A 15,322-nucleotide genomic window follows, 5' to 3' on the forward strand; every position below is an offset into this window, starting at 1 on the left:
CATTTATTCCAGTAAAAAAAACAACAACAATGTAAACTAAATTATTTCAGGGAAAAGGATGGTGATCTATTTGGTGAGCATGAAACACAGCAGAGAGCATCAGGGGTTGTGCAAGCTGGAAAGGATGTGCTCCATCTGAAAGCCTTCCAGGTAAAAAAAGAAAAAATTAAATCTGTGCAGGTCAACATACAACACACGCTGACCTTTAAACCACAGGACATGAGACTGAGACCCCAGTGTGAAGGTCTGGGAAGTTAAAAACAAGGTAAATGCAAAGAACTTGTATGCATACCAGTATATGCATAACCCATGGACACAGATACAAGGGTGGTGAAGGCCTGGGGTGGGGGTGGAGGGACCGGCTAGCAGGGGAAAAAAGGGACATATGCAATCCTTTCAACGATCAAGATAAAAAGCAAAGCAAAAACAAGGTAAATATATAAACAGGAAATCAAACTGAGCTCACCCTGTCGGCTTGATGTTAAAAATCTAAATCTTTTTTCCTGTTAACTTTTATTTTACCTTTTTATCTGTGTTTTTAGATTTAGAAGTACAAATACTTAGATGCAACCAGGGCATAAACACAGACTAAACATCAGAGCAGACAGATAACTTTGATATTGTCAATATTATATAGCATTCATTAGTCACAGCAGTAGACATCTTATTCTGCCTGGTCCCTTCCAGCAGGGAATTGATACTCCATCTCCTCCCCTCTACTCCACCCTTCCACTCCACTCCACTCCCCTCTCCTCCCCTCCCCTCCACTCCACTCCCCTCCACTCCACTCCCCTCTACTCCACCCTTCCACTCCACTCCACTCCACTCCACTCCCCTCCCCTCCACTCCACTCCCTCCCCTCCACTCCCCTCCACTCCACTCTACTCCAGTCCACTCCAATTTTGGTGGCACTGTCAACAGTGGTATCTTACAGCCCCTGCCACACTGCCCAGTGTTTCATCCAAGAAAGGACACATAATCCCAGGAAGATATAGCAAGATCTTCTTTGCAAGATTAATAGAGACATCAAGACAATTGCTTCTGAGACTGAGGAGTTAGGATGCCATACACATAACAGTATCAGAATCACCTTCCCCATGGATATACTAGTAGACAGAGTTCCACAGAGAATGAAGCGAACCCAGAGGAACCAGAGCCACAAAATGACGACAAATCCTTACAACATAATAAAGCAGTTGGATCTAACTGTGCCACATCTAGTTAACGCCAGGAATTTTCAGTTATGGGAGTTAATAAAATCTCTTCTGCGTTTAAGCAAGTTTAGACTATGTTTCTATTACTTATAAACAAAAGAGTGTCATAAATATAAGAGGCCAGAAAGGGGATTTGGGTTAATTTGCATTTATCCACTCACATCTCACTGTACCCCTAGGGACTTTTTATTTAAAGAACAAAACCAATTTTTCCCCTAGGGATTTTTCTAATCCACTGTACACAAATATTCTAAATTATCCAATTATCCCAAACTAATTATTAGTACCATTGGAGAGGGGACAAATAAAAGAAGAGCCATTATCTTAGTCACTAATACATGTTCTACATATACTTGGAAGCAATTTTTTAATAGAGGACAAAATCGATTATTACTAATAGTCAAGATATCAATTATATAAATTATCAAACATAGCAAGTTTATTTTATGAACCCATCTAAGTATTAATGAAACAAACTTTTAAAAAATTTAAAAGCATTTAAACCAATTTTTGTTACATGGCACAGTACTTCAGCAGTGTCACATCAATACACATGAATATCAGTGAGGTGGCCCATAACAAAGAAGTCACAAATACCATCTACCTACTAGTCTCTGAGGTATGATTAATGAAAAGACTATTTCAGAAAAACAGTCATCATCTCCATCTCCAGCAGTTAAATCAATAGTCCCTCTAGCCGCAGGTTTCAAAGATGAACCAAAGCAAAAAAAGCATTGCATACTCACAAATTATAAAGCATGTCAGCCATGTTGCTACGGTAGTACAAAGCATTTCTATAGGCGCTTTCAGCTTCGGAAATTTTGCTCTGACTCTTCAGAACATTTCCAAGGTTACCCCATGCTGCCAAGAAGAGAAAGAAGTATTCAGGCTGAGTATCAATCCAATTATACGTGACATAGTATCAGGCCATCAGGAAGTACCACGGGGAGAGAAAAGCTTCATAAAACATTTTTAAGATGGAAAATTTATTTCCTTTATACTCTAACATTTCATCAAACCAGAAGATTAAATGCAACCAAAGCCTAAAAAAATTTAAAGTAATTATTATGTCTCAAAGCTGATACACATATACAGTTCATCATAAGGCCAAGAACAATGTTATCTTAAGATCACCTACAAAGACTTCATGGTTTTTCAAATTTCAGTAGGGGTCTTCATGGCCTGAAATAACTGTATGCTTACTGAGCCAGAAACGGTAAGAAATCACCTTAAAATAAACAAGATCTCATTCAAATATTTAAAAACTGATAAATGACATAGAAGAACTGGGAATGAAAAGCAGGAAAACTAAACAAGATCAAAGCTATAAAGAGGCTTAATGGGCACTGGGACATATCAGTAAAACATGCTTCGTAAAACAGTTAAGTATAATAAAGTTCTTTTATAACCTTCCTGCTAACAAACACATTTGTGTGAAAAGCAGTATCCCAGTACTTCCACATATAATCATATTAAAAGAATCTATATTTTGTGTGCCCTTTGTTTTTCACTTCAAATAATCATGATTTCTCAACATTAAAAAGAATAAAAGTCATAATTCTTTTATCAACAGCTGCCCATATGGCCTGACTCTCAAGTAGAACTAGCTCTCAAACTGGGATGTTTCTCTTGTCTTCCTCCCTTCGCACAAAGAAAGATGGATGTTAAGTCCTAAAACTAGAGTCCCTCACAGCTAGAAAATGGGGATGGGAAAGTTTATGTGTCAAGATATATTTGGGTAATTACTGAGTCTACCTGAAGAATGAAAGCAGTTTTTAAGTATCATTTTTTTAATGCATAAGAAAGTATAGAATCTTGCAAGCCCAGGTGTATCTATGTGCCCTATAATTTAACAGTCTGTGTCTCAGTTTACTCATCTGTAAAATGGGAATTAGTGTCTCGTGGGCTTTGTGATATTAATAAATTAGTTAGCCAGCGTGGCTCAGTGGATGAGCATTGACCTATGAACCAGGAGGTCATGGTTCAATTCCTGGTCAGGGCACAGGCCTGGGTTGCAGGCTTGATCCCCAGTGTGGGGTGTGCAGGAGGCAGCTGATCAGTGATTCTCTCTCATCATCAATGTTTCTCTCTATCCCTCTTCCTTCCTCTCTGAAATCAATAAAAATATATTTTAAAAAAGTTAGTAATATATGTAGGCTGTTTAAGACAGTGTCTGACACATGGCGAACAACAAACATTTACTATTAACACTGATGTTGTGGTTGATGCTCTTTGCAAATTACAGTGTCAAGCATTGATTATAGAAAAAATGTCAGATGTTATACACTTTATGCACTTATATTATCTACACAGAATAATAATCTTGTATTTGGAAAATCAAATACCTCCTTTTGTTGCTGACGGAAAAAAGAGAAAAAGGACTGAACTTAATGATTGTCCAGACCTAATAATGCTTCATGCACCATGCCACAAACTTAAATACATCAGCTGAATTCTCAACACAGTCCTGAACACAAATATTATGCCCACTCTGTGGATGAGGAAACAGACTCAAGGACAAGTTAATACTGGAGTATTAATTACAGGAGGGATTCCAAACCAAGGCTGGCTGTTTTCCCCCCTCCACCTAACATTTTAATACCACAGTTCATCTTCCACTGCAAAACAACATTCACACACGATGCACTAGGCCTTGATATTATGTCTATAGAAATGGAGTCCTTAAGTTGAAATATAAAAGAGGTAATTTAAATTCGAACACTAAATGCAACAACAAGAAATGCAAAGTAGGGAAAACAAATAGTAAAATAAATTATAATTATTTTCAAACTTATTAGGCATAACACCATGTGTATTTTATACATAGGCCCTCACCTCCAAATTAATGAAGTATGACTCTGTGGAAACTTCTAACACCCAGGCTATTTTTCAACCCACCTCACCTCTCCCAAAGTTCTGATTTGATTGTGACATTTACAAATGAAAACATATTTACATTAGAATCACTCCAGAGAAATGCATCCAAATGTTATTTTAAGCACCAGGAAAACATCATTATGGTGCTATACCATCTAAACCATAGTCCTAGACCATGCTCAAAAGAACATTATATTTTAAGGCGTATATCCAGAAAAACAGATTGACTTTTTTTCAGATAGCTATACCTCAATTAAATAATAAACTAACAAGCATTCCTCTTGTTAATAGTCAACAGACATATGTATAGAATATATGTTCACTCATTCGGTTGCTTGTTCATTTACTCATTCATAAGTATATTCATTTACTAAACTGATCTTTGTTAATCCCCTCTTTTGTGGCAGGTACTTCCTTAGGGGCTGCACACTTAGAAATGTACAGACATGCAAGTTCCCACCCACTCAGAGCTTATGTGTGAAGTGGGGAGTGAAGTGAGATGGGAAAGGGAGGACCACACAATAGAACGAACGAACGAATGAATGAATGAACGAACAAATGATAAGTGCTACAAATAATATAAAACAAAGACAGAGTACATGAAGCTAATTTAGATAGAGATAACTTACAAATATGGAAATAGGTTTGATCTCTAAGGAATAAAGGATAAGGAGCCAGACTTGCAAAGACTGATGATTCCAGATAAGGGGAATCGTTAGAGTAAAGGATATAAAGCAAGAGTGCATTTGATTATTCCCAAGAACAAAAAAGGCCAGCCAGTTGAGTAGTGGCAAGATGAAAAGCCATGATGAAGTCACAGAGGCAAGCAGGAGTCCTTCGGGGTCTGCTAAGCCATAGTAAGTCTGAGGGTTACTTTACTTGCAACGGGTGGGGGAGAAGTTGCAGAGAGTTTGGTGATTTGTCTTAATGTATTTGAAAAGATCACTCACTGCAAGGGAAGAGCAGAATGAACAGAGACCAAAGGTAACTGCAGTGAATGAAGCGGGCAGGAGGAGGGTGGCTTCTACCGCGACAGGCAGCAGAGGGAGAGGGCTATTTCCAAGTGAGAATACAATTAAGAAATTAAGCCCTAGCCAGTTTGGCTCGGTGGATAGAGCATCAGCCTGTGGACCTAAGGGTCCCGGGTTTTATTCCGGTCAAGGGCATGTGGCAAAGCTACAAGGTAAAGCTAACTTTCTTGTTTTTTATCCAAATGAAATCTCTCACAATCTCTCACATCTTTATAATTAAGTCACTACCCTGGGTGACTGGGGTGGGGGTGGGGGAAGTAAAATTCTGCAATTCAGCATATATTTTTAAACGATTTTAATTACCTCTGGATAAGAGAGGAAGAGAAGGAGGGAGAGGAGGAGGAAGAGGGGAAGAAGGGAACAGGTTGGGGTGGAGGGAGGGAGAAACATACACAATCTGATAGAACACCAGCTTGAGGTCAGATTACTCTGAGACCATGATAAATAAGAAAAAGCAAGACTACTTTATAATTTTATTAAAAGAAAGGGAAAAGAGTCACTGTATAACAATCTACAAAATATCAAACATCCTCGCTTGCTATAAATAATTTATTTATCCAGTCATAGAATGGTCTCAGCATCAAGTCTAAAGGACACCCCTCATTCCTTACAACTTCTCCTAAAGCACCCAGCCCAAGTCCAGTTCCTACTGCAGGATATGTAATGACACACCGCAGGGTCTCCCGGGTACACTGGTCCCACAGCGTAAGAAGTAAGGCACCTTCCGTACCACAGGAAGGTGGTCATTAGATATAGCGCACTGACATTAAGGATTTCATCACACTCAAGTATGAAAATAATCCCATTTAAAAATTCCCTCTTCCTTAGATAATTGTTCTTCAATACAGTGTTTGTAAAAACATATTTTAGGTTTTTAAAGTAAGAGCTGCCAAAACAAAGCCTAAAACTGTCACACACATTTCTGACATAAAAACTGCCATCGCCATTTCAAAATTTTCAAATTTAAAGGTGACTGATTTTTGCATCAGTGCTACCAAAACTCAATGCTAACCTAAAGATTAATACAAAAAATACAAAAGTATCCTAAACCATATGAGCTAATAACAATCCCATCAGCAAACAAATAGTAATTCTTCTCATGAAAGCTGTTCATTTATCATGTTTCAATAATAAAACAAAAGTAAAAATCATTGTTGAACTGAGAAATCATTTAAAATCTAGCTTAATGCAGATATATTCCAGTTTAAAGAAAAGTATATTAATGTGGAATACAAAATGTACATCTTAAGTAGGCTAATATGATGATTTCATGTGTACATAATTAACCTATGGAGTTAACCTATAGAGGAAAGACAAAATAAATACCAAGCACTTTAACTAATACTCAAATTTATTAGCAACTCAGAGAAATGCAAATTATAACAAAATATAATTTCTACTCAGTGTGGCAACAAATAGAAAGTTGGATAAATATAAGCACGAGTGGGGGAAGGACCCTGTGCAGAGCTGGTGGCAGTGCAGCCCGGGCCAGCCATTTGTCACACCATCTGACAATACTCCGTCAACTCAACAGATGTCATTCATAAATCAAGGACAAACCCTGACCAGCAATCCCATTCCCAGAGAAATTGTCACCTAGGAGAACACGTAGAGGGTGTTTAATCTTAGTTTTGCTTGATACTAAAGTAACCGATTGTCTACCCTGGGAGTACTATGTGGGACACAGACTTTATGGATTACTATGCAGCAACAAATTCCATGCAAACACTGCAACATGAACGGACCTTAAGAAGCCTACAAAGTGACAAAATATTGAATGCATTCCGTGTCACAGCACCAGTTATAAATATTAACATTTCATTTGCACCCAAAATATCACCACATAATTTACAAGAGTATATCATAAATTGAAGGGTGCAAATTAAGTACATTAAAGGAGCTGCCTATGGTACAAAGGGAAGATGAACTTAGCCATAGAGATAAAAGCAAATAAATATATGAATCAAGGAGAGGAAGCTTGCAGGGATCATCCTGAAAACATGCCACGAGCCAAAGAAGAAAATTAAACTAACACTCTGCAGCTGGGTTCAAGGGGAAGGGAGAAACGAAAAATGAAAGTCACACCCACGTTCTTTTAAATAGAGATGGAGTCATCCTATACCCTACTTAAGGAATAAAGGGTTTTAACATTCACTAAACTTTTTCTTGTACCAAAACAATTCAAAACAGATGTTTGGGATTATCTTCAAATTTTCACTTGGTAATTATACTTTGGACCAACAGAACTTAAAAGATCTTGTATTTTCATTAACATGTAATGTCATTTACATGTTTAACATTTTTAGGTCCATTATTTTATTTAGGTGTTCAACTCGTGGTGATTTTTAAAAGTACAGTTTTATTGAAATAAAATCCTCAAATACTAGTATTCTTCCAAGAAATTCTGATGAAGCCCAAAAATAGTACCCATGCTTTTAAAGTCTGTATTTCAGTAGACAAGTGTGGACAGATGAATTCAATTCACACTTGAAACTCAGGAGATAATATAATAAATCACTTATCTGAAGTTCAAAAATATGTAATTAGTTTATTCTAAAATATCAGAATAACTTTTATCAGTTTTTCCCAATAGTGTTTCAAAATATTTAGAGCACTCATTTTATTTCTGTTGTTTTACAAAATTAACATTATAAGAAATTGCTTTTATATGGGGTAGAGGGGCCTGCTGTCCAATCTCATGGCTTTTCCTTGAAGCACTATAAATCTAAGTGGCATTAAAGAAAAGGAAAAGAAGGGACAAGAGTAGGTAATTAACATTCGTATATATATATAAGTCAAGGACAAACCCTGACCAGCAATCCCATTCCCAGAGAAATTCTCACCTAGGAGAACACATAGAGGATATATATATATATATATATATATATATATATATATATATATATATATATATATTAAAAATCATAATGGTGTTTTCACTTACTTAAAACTTACTATTTGCTGGAATTCCCATTTGACCCATGATCCCACTTCTAGGAATATATCCCAAGAAACTAGAAACACCAATCAGAAAGGATATATGCACTCCTATGTTCATAGCAGCACAATTTACAATACCCAAGATTTGGAAACAGCCTAAGTGCCCATCAGCAGATGAGTGGATTAAAAACTGTGGTACATCTACACAATAGAATACTATGCTGCTGTAAAAAGGAAGGAACTCCTACCATTTGCAACAGCATGGATGGACCTGGAGAGCATTATGCTAAGCGAAATAAGTCAGTCAGAGAAAGTTAAATATCACATGATCTCACTCATTTGTGGAATATAATGAACAACATAAACTGATGAACAAAAACAGATCCAGAGACAGAGAAGCATCTATTAGACCGTCAAACCTCAGAGGGAAGGCAGGGGAGGGTGGAGGAAAAGGGGAGAGATCAACCAAAGGACTTGTATGCACACATAAAAGCATAACCAATTGCCGAAACCGGTTTGGCTCAGTGGATAGAGCGTCGGCCTGTAGACTCAGGGGACCCGGGTTCGATTCCGGTCAAGGGCATGTGCCTTGGTTGCGGGCACATCCCCGGTGGGGGGTGTGCAGGAGGTGGCTGATCGATGTTTCTCTCTCATTGATGTTTCTAACTCTCCCTTCCTCTCTGTAAAAAAATCAATAAAATATATATTAAAAAAAAAAAAAAAAAAGCATAACCAATGGACTCAGACACTAGGGGGGTGAAGGCATGAGCAGAGGGTGGGTGGGGGGACAATAGGAGATAAGGACACATACTAGTAAGCAATACCTTAATCCAGTGATGGGCAACCTTTTGAGCTTGGTGTGTCAAACTTCGCCAAAAAACTGAGCATAACTCGGGTAGTGTGTCACTTTGAGGAAAAAACATTATTTCGCAAATGTTTCATCCTCAGGAGCAGCAAATGTTTCATCCTCGGCATGCGGCCGCCTCAGCGGCCACGTGTCATCAGAAATTGGCCGCGTGTAATCAGAAATGGCTTCGCGTGTCAGTGCTGACATGCATGTCATAGGTTCGCCATCACTGCCTTAATCAATAAAGAATTTTTTAAAAAATTAAAAAAACTTACTATTTGCTTGACAGAGTCCAGAATTTACTTAACCTAATTAAAACTTTGATGAGAAAACTGAGGTTAACTCATTTAGTAGCAAAGCTAATGACCAGGAAGATCCAGATGTTTCTAGGCATTGGAATCTACTTAGAGGTAAGGCTATCTCACGCTTTCAATATTGCACTTGAATACAAAGTAGAATAGTGTATTATAATAATACTAGGGGCCCAGTGCATGGATTCGTGCACCTTGAAAGGAACTGTGGGCTGTGAGGCTGTGGCGGGCACAGGGGCGGGTCTTGGCCCATCTTCTGTGCCCCACCTGGCCCCTCCCCCCTTGGCCCCAAGTCTCCTGTCTGCTGGCAGCCCTGCTCCCACCACCACTGCTCCCACATGCTGACAGCGCCAGCCCTGCTTGCACCCACTGCTGGTGCTGGCCCAATCGCTCCATGCAGTCAGCGGGTGCGAGTGGCAGCTGCTGCCCCGATAGCCCCTCAGGAGCAGGGGGAGGTGGAGAAGCCCTCAGGGGCAATCGGGGCCAGCAACCACCACTCGCACCCCCTGACAGGACCGAGCGATCAGGACCAGCACCGGGCACTGGCAGCGGGTGCAAGCGGTGGCTCCAGCACCAGGTGCGGGGGTAAGTGAGGCCGATGCCAGCAGCAAGTGCGAGCGCCAGGCAGGACCGTGGTGCACAGGACAAAGAATTTTCAGTAACCACCAGAGGCTCGCCCCAATGACAGCGACCTGGCACCCTCATTCACCTGCTCCACCATCCCGCCACAGCCGATACCCACCATGTTCCTCACTCTGCCACCTGCTGCCTATGCCCGCCATGTTCTGCACGCGCCCCCTGGTGGTCAGCGCACGTCATAGTGACTGGTTGTTCAGTTGTTCCACCGTTTGGTCTATTTGCATATTAGCCTTTTATTATATAGGATTTTTACATATCTAATTGAGGGACTAAAGTACAATATGAAAATAAAATAAATCATCCAAAAAGGTCATCCCCTCTGAACTGCTAAGGGTAAAATTAAACTAGCTGGTCCCAATTTTTACATAATATATTTTCCATACCAAATAATATATTAACTATTTTACATCTCTTTGGGAATTTAACTTTAAGTATATCCCATTTGCAGTTAACTCACTGGAAGTAGAACATCCTGTACCTGTGTAAACAAATGGATGCTGCTCAAAGATGCTGGAGACTTAAGGAACTTCATTACGATTTTCTAAGTGTCCTGAAGATGCCTTACGCATGACAGAGATGTAATAAGCATAGTTTAACAAGTACATGACTTGTCTAACATGATTTCCTAAGATTAAGCATATATGATTATAACTTGAACGGAAGGCAAACTGACACTACTACATATTGCTGGAAAAGCTTTAGAAAATCTGATCTGTGAAGTTACTTTACTTTCAAAAGTAAAACTAAATTTTTCTGTTAAAAAATCAGAAAGGGAAGAACCAGTAGTAATTCTTATATCTCAAGGGCCCTTCAAACTGATACTCAATTGTATCCAAAAGGTATCCATTTACTAAGAAACTTGACCTTAATTCACAAAGAAAGCTCCTCTTGTACTGAGTCCAAAATCTGCCACAGTTTATTTTATGCTCTTTGAAAGGCAGAAAAAACAATTAAATACTCCCATCTTGCTAAAGTTGTTCTAAAGAGAAAATCAAATGTGAGTGCCTCCTAGAAATGTCATATACAGCAATAAATACCTCCATTCAAATACATAGTAGTTCCAAGTTTACAGAGCAAAAACGAACTTACTCTAAAATGACTACTGCAATTTCTTATCTCTGATATAGTTCACAAAAATCAATGTAGGGTGTTTAGAGCAATTTATTTCAAGAATATTTTTTAATTTACATAAAACGTTTAAAGGTATCATGTATATTAATTTATTAGAAAAGTTAAAATAATTTTCTTATAATTCTGGCATACATTGCTCCTAAAAATTAGCTAAAATTATGATTTTCTTAATGTTTATTACTTTAAATTTAACTACATAATATTCAGGTCTATATAAGCAGTTATGTTTCTTTGGATTATAACATCAGCATTTTCACTTCACTAGTTCACTGAACACAGTCGTCAAAATCAGTAAGGACTCTCATTTTTCACTTTTGCCTTCAGCTTTAATTTATTTTCACCTCAGAATTTTAATATATGTCTTTAGTTCCTATATCAAAATCTGGAGTTCTATGCAAAGTTTGACAAAATTGAAGCATTTAACTGCATTAAATAAGCTGGTAAATACTAATTTTTGTTTCCTCCAACTTTGAATTACTTATTTGAAATCAGCATGATACCACCAAAAAGGGTTAAAAATTGAAACTTTACCAGTTATCTGGGCCAGACTAGCTGCAAAAGAAAATAAAGTCAGGAGTGTCTAATGTATTTGATAAGAATTATTTCTATTTAGTTTAAAGACCTATTTTTAATTTTGTGTATATATTTTATATTTTATTCCTCACAACAAGTAATATCATCCAGTTGATATTAGATGAAGAAACTGTGATTCAGAAAAGTGACACTCAAAAGGGACACTCTAAAACCAATAAAAACATATTTTAAATTTTTAATTTTCAAGTAAATCTGGGCCAATCATAACAAAGCTCAAGGCAACATTAAATACTGTAGAAGCCAATTTTAAAAAAAGAAAAATAATGGACATTTTCATGGTTATATTTTATAAAAATTTCTACTTCTGATACACAAATATAATATATCTCAAATTCAGATCAATACACTGAAATCTGATAAAGAGAAAAAAAAAAGGATAAAGAGAAGAAAGGAAAGGAAGAGAAACACATTGATAAAGGAGAGACATGGGTTGTCAAGGTTAATATTACTTAACCTCAACAGAGCTAAAATGTCTTTCTGGTTCCAAAGCTTTTACTTTTAAACTCTGTGGAACACCTAGATTTGTCATCCAAAAAATGATATTACCAAGGGCATAATTTAAATAAATATTTTAAAACATAAGATTAATTATGTTAAACTTTTTAATCACAATAGAGGGGGCAAAAGAAAAAAAGAAGGCCAAGGGAGGGGGAAAAGAGCCACTTAATTCCATGGAACTTAAGATAAACGTGACTGTTGTTTTTTTAACCACAGTGTTTTCCCCATACTTCTCTTTGTAAAGCTTGTAGCCTGGGCTTTTCTAATTCGACAATAGTCATTTCATGTGACCCCCGGGAAACAGGAGCCCTTATAAAAGTCTGAGAATTTGTTTTTCTTAAAGTAATTAGACCTTAGATTATTACAAAAAAGAATGGTAAGTGGGTTTAAAAAACATGTGTAGTTAAAATCTTAAGTGAAAAAAGAGGAAATAATTTAAAGATTATGATTACTATGACATCAGAATAACAGAATACTTACATATAATTCTAATTTTAATAATTTTTTAATATGCAGTTATTTCTCGTTTCCCTATCTTTGGCTATTTCAGGTAGACCTGAAATTAAATGTATTCCTAATAAGGGAAAAATGTATTTAAAAATGAAGTTAATTAGTATTTCAATAGTATGTTAATAATATTAACCTTGACAACTCATGTTTCTCTCTCTCCTTTTCCTTTCTTCTTGCTCTAAAACCAATAAAAACATATTTTAAATTTTTAATTTTCAAGTAAATCTGGGCCAATCATAACAAAGCTCAAGGCAACATTAAATACTGTAGAAGCCAATTTTAAAAAAAGAAAAATAATGGACATTTTCATGGTTATATTTTATAAAAATTTCTACTTCTGATACACAAATATAATATATCTCAAATTCAGATCAATACACTGAAATCTGTTAACTTCTATATATTAACTTTTGACAGTCAGTTTATCAACTCAGCACTAGTATTTAATAGGGAAAAGGCATAGTTAGTATCAGAGAAAATGAGATTAGAAGTAAATAATCAGTAAAAATACAAATTTAAAGAATAACATATTTACATGTGTAGAAAAATGTTTATGCATGTTAATAAGAGAAAATTATTTTTAAATAAGTATGAAATTTCTAAAAATAAATATCAATCACCTTTGCCATATGAACAAATCTTGGGAAACTATCATTTTAAAGTAGTTTCTTCTGTACTTTCAGCTGACTATTAACAGAAGAGGGGATATTAATTTTCTTTGCCTTTTTTTCTGCTGGACAAGAAGATAAAGGTTCTTGAAAGGCTATGTGAGGGGGACCTAAGATGGCAGAGGTGGAAATTGGACTTACCTTTTACCATGACCACGTCAAAATTACAACTCAAGTATAGAACAATCAACCTGTATGAACATCTGAAGAGTAGCTGAACGGAAGAATAAATAAACTCAGAGAGAACTTACATAAAGAAAAAGTAAGCATAAAGAAAGTATAGAAACTGTAAAAAAAAACACAGTAAGAAATAAAAATACAATAACTAAGGTGAAGAATACACTTGAAGGAATCAACAGCAGGGATCAAATCAGCAATTTGGAAGACAAGGTAACAGAAAACACTCAATCAGAGGAGAAAAAAAAAAGAATTAAGAAAAATGAGATAGCTTAAGGAACTTGAGGGAGAACATCAAGCATAACAGCATCTGTATCACAGAAGGAGGGAAGAGCATGCAAGAGATTGAGAAACTATTTGAAGAAATAATAACTAAAAACTTCACTAATCCGGAGAAGGAAAAAAAAAAAAAAAAAAACCCACAAGGACAGAAAGCAGAGAGTCCCAAACAATATGAATCCAAAGAGGCACAAACCAAGACATCATAATTAAAATCACTAAGGTTAAAGACAAAATCTTAAAAACAGCAAGAAAAGCACAGATAGTTACCCACAGGGGAGCTCCCATAAAACTGTCAGCTGATTTCTCAGCAGAAACTTTTTAGGCCAGAAGGGAATGTCATGAAATATTCAAAGTGATGTAAAGCAAGGACTGACAACCAGGACATCTACCCATCATTTAAAATTAAAGCAAAAATAAAGAGCTTCCCAAACAACAAAAAGCCAAAGGAATTCACCACTACCAAACCAGTATTACAAGAAATTTATTTTTTTTAATTATTATTACAAGAAATTTTAAAGGGAGTTTTTTAAAGAAGAATAAAAAGAAAAAATTAGGAACATAAATACAAATGAAAAAATGGCATTAACTAAGTACCTATCGATAATAATTTTAAATATAAATCATTTAATGATCCTATGGTAAATGGTTTAAAGACACAGGGTAGCTAAAAAGATTAAAAAAGAAACAAACAAACAAATAAAACACAAGACCTACATATATGCTGTCTACAAGAGACCCACTTCAGATCAGAAGACACACAGACTGAAAGTAAAGGGATGGAAAAGGTATTTCATGCAAATGGAAACACAATAGCGAGGATAGCAATACTTATATCAGATAAAACAGACTTAAAACAAAGGCAATAAGGAGCAAAGAAGGACATTATCCTATATAATAAAGATGTAATATGCAAATGGTCGTTCCACTGTGAAGTGTAATGAGCGATTGCATAACAACCAGATCACAGATCAGCAGGAGCATGGGGCAGTGAGCTACACACAGGCGGTGGAGAGCTACAGGAGAGGGCAGGGCAGCAAGTTATGAGGAGGGGCAGGGGGGCAGAAGGAGCTACAGGAGGGCAGGGCAGCAGGCGGAGAGCTACTGGAGGGTGGCAGTGAGCTACTGGCGCATGGATTCGTGCACAGGGCTACTAATATAATGATAAAGGTCTTAATCCAACAAGAGGATATAATCCTTATACACATTTATGCACCCAAGAGGGAGCACCTAAATATAAAAGGCACATTTTGATGGACATAAAGGGAGAGATTGACAGTAACAAAGTAATAGTAAGGGGGTTTAACACCCCACTGACATCAAATCAGCAAGAAATAGTGACCTTAAATGACACAATAGACCAGATACATTTAATTGATATTTTCAAAGAATTGCACCACAAAGCAGGAGAATATACATTCCTTTCAAGTGCACATAGAACATTTTACAGAAAAGACCACATGTCAGGCCATAAAACTAGGTCAATAATTTAATAAAATTAAAATCATATCTAGCATCTTCTTTGGCCACATTAGTATATAACTGAAAATTAATTACATGAAAAAAACTGAAAACACATGGAGGCTAAATAAAATGTTACTAAACA

The 15,322-nt window shown here is 36.6% G+C and overlaps 1 protein-coding gene across 2 annotated transcripts in view; it reads right to left on the bottom strand.

Moving 5' to 3' along the window:
* The window catches only part of TMTC2 (transmembrane O-mannosyltransferase targeting cadherins 2), a 415,782-nt gene that overhangs the window by 183,376 nt on the left and 217,084 nt on the right, over positions 1–15,322 (bottom strand). For both annotated transcript variants that reach the window (XM_008143796.3, XM_054718817.1), the window contains exon 4: positions 1,961–2,075. In XM_008143796.3, the coding sequence (XP_008142018.1) occupies positions 1,961–2,075 (115 nt within the window). The remainder of the gene's footprint in view (positions 1–1,960; positions 2,076–15,322) is intronic.

This window comes from Eptesicus fuscus, chromosome 7 (assembly GCF_027574615.1).
Source record: "Eptesicus fuscus isolate TK198812 chromosome 7, DD_ASM_mEF_20220401, whole genome shotgun sequence".
NCBI classification, from domain to species: domain Eukaryota; kingdom Metazoa; phylum Chordata; class Mammalia; order Chiroptera; family Vespertilionidae; genus Eptesicus; species Eptesicus fuscus.